The sequence below is a fragment of the Psittacula echo genome (assembly GCF_963264785.1).
Source record: "Psittacula echo genome assembly, chromosome: 6".
NCBI classification, from domain to species: Eukaryota; Metazoa; Chordata; class Aves; order Psittaciformes; family Psittacidae; genus Psittacula; species Psittacula echo.
In genome coordinates this window covers 1,635,001-1,642,500 of record NC_137743.1, presented here as the reverse complement: position 1 = coordinate 1,642,500, position 7,500 = coordinate 1,635,001, and the positions used below count along the sequence as shown (strand labels likewise).

The following is a 7,500-nucleotide window of genomic DNA, read 5'->3' as shown; positions in this document are numbered from 1 at the left end:
GTCAGAAGCAAATTCAGAAGCGCCGTACTGTAGTTGACAAGGACTGAGAAATACTAATGGACTTTTTTAATGGGTGGTTTGATGGATGAGAGAAGAAATTATGTAAAAGTAAATGTCGTAGTGCATCAACATAAAGTATGGTGAGAAAAAAACCAACCAAAAAAAAAAAAAAAAAAAAAGGAAAAGAAAAAAAAAAAAGCATTGCAAATAAAAAAAAAAGACATGTAAATGTGTGCCTACCATTTTCCAGATAAGAAGGGGCCGTACCTTCTGAGGGGTCAAGGCGGCGAGCCCGCCTCCCGTGTTTGGAATTGTTGTGTACAAACATGTTGTCTGAGACAGCCAGCACGTGGCCATCCACATTGACTGTTGTTGATACAACAACCTGAAAAAAGAAAACAAAAGGCAAAACTGAAAACACCCTGCACGTCCTCACAAGCCTAGACACAGCATCAAGACCGTCTTTTGAGCCAAAGCACCACGGCCAGTCACTTTTCGCCTTAAACGAAGTGAGTGACAACTATGAATACATCTTTGTTGATGTGGCTAACACTGGTGATTTTTAACTCACAATTGTTTCTCTTCAGAACCTGCTACACTAATTAGAGTTTAATCTCCTATTATGCTAACAAATGAATTCAATTCAGGGAAATACTCTTCTAGCCATTAGTTTCAGAAACACCCCTCTAGCCACTCATTTTAAAAGCCGCTGTTTTGATTGATCTGTTGATATATTGATTAGATAGTTTATCTAATTAAAATTTGTTCACTTGAGACTGTCTTCAAATGAAGGGTTGTGAGGATTCCAAATAAAAAAAGCTTAATAAATCAGGAAGCATCGTAACTCCCCATTTTTTTCTTCAGTAAATGATCTCCAGGTCAGTTTTACAATTACATTTAATGTCTGATAATGAACTTTTTTGCATCTGAAAAGACCGAGTTGAATATGAATAGTGAAAGTGTTTTCAATCCATGAAAAGTATCCCTTCTCAAGTTCATTTGGATGGTGATTGACCCTGGTATGTCAATGGAATTTCCTCCTTTATTTTTGAGTGAAAGGCTCCTATTCTTGTGTCCAGGTTCAGGGTCCGGCCATAGAAGAGATGATGGATAGCGCCTTCTTTGGCTTCCAGCTGCTTCTCAGTAGAAAATGGAAAAGGAACATATGCAAAATGCACAACCTTCCCGATAAAAACACCTACACAATGGAGTTGTGAAACTCCTTCCGGAAACGATATTGCGTGAACATAAGCCAAAGAGGAAACCCTGAGATGCGCCTGTGTTTGTGCAGAACATGGCTTCATAGGTCGATTCCTGTTATCCCAGACAGACATTTACATCTTATTTAAATACTCCAGCATGGGCCCTGTGGTTTAGGTTCCAAGTTTTCTATATGAAGTAATCGCTGCACGGTTTTCTTTGGGGTTTAATGTTAGTAGGGTCCTTAAAGTCATGGCTAAGTTTGGCCTTATTAATGTTATTGGTGACGGTGGCAAAAGCTGGTACAAATTTTAGCTTTCTACATCCACTTACTTTACTTTTGGATGTAATAGAAATTATTTCACACCATCTCCTAAACATTTAATGAACAAAAATGGAAGGGGAAAAACCATCCTCTTTTTGCACAGAGCTGGTCCAAAGCATCAGAAGAAATTTCCTGTCTGCTTCTATGTTTTGGATCACCTCTGATCCTGCTTCTTATTCACAACCCATAATTAGCTTTCAGCTATCACAGCACCTTTTCTATGTGTCCCGCCTCCTCTGAGACAGCCATCTGCGGTACCCTTTGGAACAGCCTGAGGGCAGCTCTCTGCCAGGCTGCTCTGCTTCCCTAGCTTTCTCCTCCCAGAAGTGGACACTTTCACTCTTGTCAGCATCCACTTTGGAGAGCGCTGAGGTCTCACACTTGCCATGGCCACAGAGCTGCTGCCAGGCCACCGGGCTGCCCACATTCACCTTTAAAGAGATTCACAGACTTTGAGAAATATCACAAAACACACAAGTGTGATTTTTAGTGCAGATTTCTGGATTTGGTTCCTAGAGCATGGTATATTAAAAAGGCAGAGATAGGTGTATATAAAAATGACAACTATTTTTGTTCTGTCATGTATATGTAGGTCAGTCACCAAGGGAAAATACTGTAGTTCAGCAGAAGAAAGTAGACATGCTACGCTTTGTTATATTGGCTTATTCCTGCAGCTCACCTAAAGGAAGGTGCTGAGACAGTGAAACCAGTTAAAAATATTGTTCAAGATCTGACATACTGTTAAGTCCAGTTAAACCTTCTGAGAGGCAGGGAGATTAGCTAAAGAGACCCAGGAAAGCCTTTCTAGTGCCTACTGGCTCCATTGTCGACCACAAGATCACTCATGACTGATGCTTCATTTAGTCATCGGTGAGACAAAGAGGACATTTCCACTCATTCCAGGTTTGACCTTCTGTTCTGCTCAGATGGATCAATATCACCAATGCCACGTGAAGCTGAGATGCATGAAAAATGGAAGCTTGGCTCAATTGTTTTGAAGAAAGATTTTTTCCAGCTACAGATCTTTTCTGTTGGCTGGCTCAAGGGTGCTGGGTTCACTGGTTGGTTGGCTGTGCGTGGAAACAGATGTCACATGTTTTGCTATCAAGTTTAGCCACAAGTTATTCTTTTCCAAAATAAGAAAGTTTTTAACATCTCAATGCTATTTTATTATTAGTCCCAAATATCATTGTGAAATACTTGAAATAAAACCCATGTCTTTCCTAACAAGCATTTCAAATGACCCCAAATACAGAGGAAATCATTTGTCCATCACGTCAGCTGTCTCTCTGTAGTGTTATGATTCACCACAGGATATTTCAAAAGCTGTAAGGAGAAAGTGAAGTATTAAACATTTTCTAATACAACTGGAGTAAAAACATGTGGGTTGGAGCACCAGTGTTGGATTTACAAGTTGTGAATGTGAAAAAACCCTGTGTGAGATCCAGACTTCCCTGCGCTCCATAGCCATGTCTGTTAGTAAGACAAAGCTACTCATTCTTCTTAAGTGAAATCTCTGCAGGTCTGAGCACATGCCACACTACAACACAAGGTGTTAGTATGAAGGAAAACTAGGGAAATACTTCCTGAGGTGACACCCACTTGCTTCAGCATTGACCCATTACAGTCCAGTACAGAACTCGGTGAGTCCCAAGAACTAGCACTTAAATTAGTGAGGGAAATGTAAAATACCAATAGCACTTCTTTTAATGGCACACAGCCTTGGAAATACACTAAGTAGAAGCACTGACACTGGGTTTTAGTTAACAAAAGTTCAAGATGAACATGTAAGTCCTTTACACATCATTTATTCTTTAAGGGGATCTGTACCTGGAATCTTCGCATGTCTCGCGGGTTGCCTGCATTCTTCAAACAGTTCTGATTGCACTTGAGGAAAAACTTTAGAAAGAATCTATAAAAATACAAAATTGAAATCTATTAGACTCATCAAAATGTAAATCCAATTTTAAGAAAGTTTAATAAAATTTCATCATAAATAGTTATACCCAAATGAATACCGGTAGTGAAATATGACTTTCCTATTAGTTAATGAACTTATTTTAAAACACAAGATCTCTGTCATAAACAGCACGTTATTGCCAGGGAAAGGCAAATTTATATTTTTAATTTTTCAACAACTACAAATGTATTGACTCGAGGCCATATCCTCAGCTCGGTGTGGGAAAGTTGATTTCAATGACTCATTGACTTCAAAGGCGATGACTTACAACAGATGAGAATTTGTCTCTATTTTTTAATACATTTTCTTTTTTTCACAACTTATATTAGCAGGAATGACCTCTACGTCAAAAAATTCCAAGGTAATGAATGATCAATCTTCTGAAAAACACTTGGCTTTGCCTACGGTTTGGAAACTCTCACTATTCAAAGGGACTCGATCCAACTCCTGCTGACTCCAGGGAGATCCAGGCAGGATCTGCCCACTGGCAAGGCCCTGGTTCTCTCATTGTTTTTGAAAGGAAAGGAACATGGCAAATTAGGCCCTGTCGTACGACCTCTTCAACCTTTGCCAGCCTTTAACTGTAAGGAGTCACTTACCCGGGGATGGAAATCCAGCTTATTTTTGCTGAGCAGCAACCAGCAATTATTTAGGACTAACCCTTATCATCTAGGCATCTCCCTATAAACCATTTTTGTAGCAATGCTGCCTCCCGGGAATACAACAAGCACTTAGAGGAAGGGGAAAAGCTTGGAAAGATGCAAATTCTTTTATGCTGCCCTCCCATAGCGGAGGATGGAGCTGATAGGGGATGTCTCCACCCTCCACTCTTCCATCCTGCCCTCACACAGGAGGATGTCCACAGCTTAACACTGCCTCTTTTCTTCATGTAGCTGTGTTTTCATGTTTCATAATTAAAACAAGATGTTCTGTGGGTCTGCATTTTCTAATGACTGACAGATAAAGACAAGCAAGGCTCAGGATTTTCTCCTCTCCCAGAGTTTCTCAGATGCTCTAGTCCAGCAGCTTGTGCTGCCCAACTTCATACATGTTGAATAGCGAGGTTAGGCAGAGCTTTTACATTTAGAATATGAATACCTATTATTTATTCATGTCAATCTTTATGAGTGACTGGAACTACTCTGACTGCATAGACCTCACAGAAGTTACCGTGTGCCAACAGCATTCCTGGCAGGAGGCAAGCCAGGCCCCTCTCCCTTTCTTCAGCACCCAACACGGCCCAGCCACGGCCAACAGAAAGTACGGTTGAGGCTGCATCACATTGTGCTCACTCCTGCAGAGCTTTGAGTATCAGACAGAAGCATTATGGAAGTATCCCCATATCACAAACTGGTGCTGTTAATCACAACTTTTCCTCTTTAATTTAATCTTAAGTAGGGCCCTAATATTAACACAGGATGCTAATGCTGATGGAAAGATCTCTCATGTCAGAAAGTCAAGTAGGAAACAACTAAGTTTACTGAAACTGTGCATAAATATATTATTGCCATCAGTTCAGCATGTGCTGAAGTGTACATTCATTTAAAACTTCCAATCCCAAAATCATAGAATCATAGAATGGTTTGAGTTGGAAAGGACCTTAAGACCATCCAGTTCCAACCCCTTGCTACAGGCAGCAACACAAAACCTGTAAAAGGGTTTTAGCTGTTGAGCTGAGAGACGTCCGTGGTGGTTGACATGATCTCCTAGCTTGGGTGCTCACTTAAACTTGGGTTTTCCGGGCACTATTGCAGGGACGTTATTAACAGCTCCAAGAAACTGCACCTTTATTAGCAACACCCTCACCCTAATTTATCTGCCTTGGTTTTGGGGAGGTTTGGGGTTTTTTTTTGTAAAGATACTTATTATCTCAAAGGGCTATAGGCTAAGGGTAATGGCATTTCTGTCATACCTCTAGGGTTTTTTTGCACACCTTCCACCCCACAGACTCTGATGATGTGCAAGGCCCAGCTGATTCTCATGTTAGTACAGGACCACCAGGCACTGGGGAGTCTGGAGCTGGGACGAGCCTCCAGCTTTACAGCTCCTTAGTGCCACAGCCAGGCTGAAGTGGAGTATCTTATCTATTATTTTTTTTTCTGATCTCAAATGGGTGTTGTGAGGCTTATTGAGCTAATGTTTGTAAATTGCTCGGAAATCCTCCAATGAATTGTGCACGAGGAATGCTAAGTATTGCTCCTCGTGGATTGTTTTTAACGTGAAGCATTCGTGATGAATTGTTTCTATACAGAGAGCTCACATCCTGTCAAAAAAAAAATAGGGCTATTAAGCACCCTTTCACTAAAACATCAACTGGAACTGGTATTTGTTCAATTACTTGGTGAAAAGGACCCACTCTTGGTAGAATTAGACATCTTCAAGCTGACTAGGATGACCCTGAGCACTGAGCTAAATAATGAAGCCACAGGCTGGAGTGAACACAAGCAGCACTCGTATTTCAGCTCTGCTACATTCCTTGATACTGAGGTATTGTATTTCATTTTTTAAATCTGTGGTTTCTGGAGAATTCAGGTGGCATCAAGATGAGCTTTTCAGAGGGATACAAGGTAAGTTTAAAACCATGTTCCCAGGCGGAGCGTTTCTCAAAGCTTGCCAAGAGAAGGCAACTGAGCTGGTTGTGCCTCTCAGCTGACCAACAAGGACCATGGGTGCTATAAACCCATCCCTACAGCAGGAATAACAGGGCCAGGTGCTTTGTCTGCAAGCCATGTGCTCCCAAGGCAACATCTGTGTGACACAGCAAGAAGCAAGGAGGTGGATCAGAGCTTCACTTGCTTGTGTTTCAAACTTTGTTGCTACCAAGAGATTGAGAATGTAGGCCTTCCTAGACATGGCTCTCCCTGTTATACATTGTATTATAAGCACAAATTGTAGTCTTCTTTAATAAATGCATCCTTGCAGAGTACCCTTCCTAAACACACTCCTAAAATACTGGTACGGAGGAAAATGCAGTCTTTGTGATATTTCTTTGCTTTGATTTCCATCCCCCCCCCCCCCCCCCCCACTGCTAGAAAGGGGACTTCTACCACCTTAATTAAAATGTATTACCTACCACAAGACTTCCCCATTTTAAGATAGAATTTACATCTTTTATTAACTCACCTCACCTATACACTTAGCCCGCGATGCCTCTCAACGCCCATCTGCCAGCCGCATACAGTAAGTCACTTGATATTCCACCCACCAATTTTTCCTAACAACCACTGTGCAATTAAACTCAACACGTTCTGTTGCGAGGTAAATTAGGCACACCTGCGGCCAGACTTCATTTGAACTGCATCAGAAAAGGACCTAACAAGGTGAGAGCGTACCACAAAGTTATAGGCCTGTCAAGCAATTAGGTTTTCACTTCTGGGACATCCGCACAGTGCAATTATGCTACACATTACAACCTGGCTAATCTTCTGAACAAATGTCATGTCTCGGAGAAGCTAGTAAAAGCAGTTCATCTGCAAATGTGTCTGCTCTTAAGCCTCCACCTTATGCACATAACAACCTACGGGAGACTTTTTCTTGTGATATGAAAGACGTTTTTTTCTCCCATATAAGATTTTTTAAACCCTGCAAGTGCCTTTTCATCCTTTTCACCTCTTCTTAACCTTTTTGAGAGGAGATGTTGGAGCAAATAGACCAGAAAGACTTTTGTACCTGAATTTCAACACTAAGCAAGAAAATACTTGGTATTATGACCACAAGTGGTGGCTCTAGTTTGGTCCAGTTCAAATATGGCTTGGCTAAAGGAATATTTGTGGTGGGAAACCACCTATTACATCCTAGAAACACCATTAGTAAAGCGTATTTCCACCAGACCCCAAACAGAAGCATCATTCATGCAGGTAAACCTCAGCAGGAACTAAAGGTTTAATTCTTTGTATTTCAGATACTGCATGTGAGTGTCCCAGCAACAACATTCTAAACCAAAATCTGCACTGGTGATAGGTGAGGTCTCTCTAAGGAAGTCAGCCAAAACCTGCAATGACAAGCAGCCTCCATC

General features: G+C 41.2%; 1 protein-coding gene across 5 annotated transcripts in view; it reads right to left on the bottom strand.

The window, feature by feature from the left end:
* Positions 1 to 7,500, bottom strand: part of EBF3 (EBF transcription factor 3) — a gene marked incomplete at its 3' end in the record, with an annotated part of 120,354 nt that overhangs the window by 41,630 nt on the left and 71,224 nt on the right. For 3 of the 5 annotated variants that reach the window (XM_080620828.1, XM_080620829.1, XM_080620827.1), the window contains exons 7-8: positions 3,356 to 3,437; positions 241 to 385 (exon numbers count right to left, since the gene is read on the bottom strand). In XM_080620828.1, coding sequence (XP_080476954.1) covers positions 241 to 385; positions 3,356 to 3,437 — 227 coding nt within the window. The remainder of the gene's footprint in view (positions 1 to 240; positions 386 to 3,355; positions 3,438 to 7,500) is intronic. The other 2 variants (XM_080620830.1, XM_080620831.1) reach the window with 1 other exon arrangement.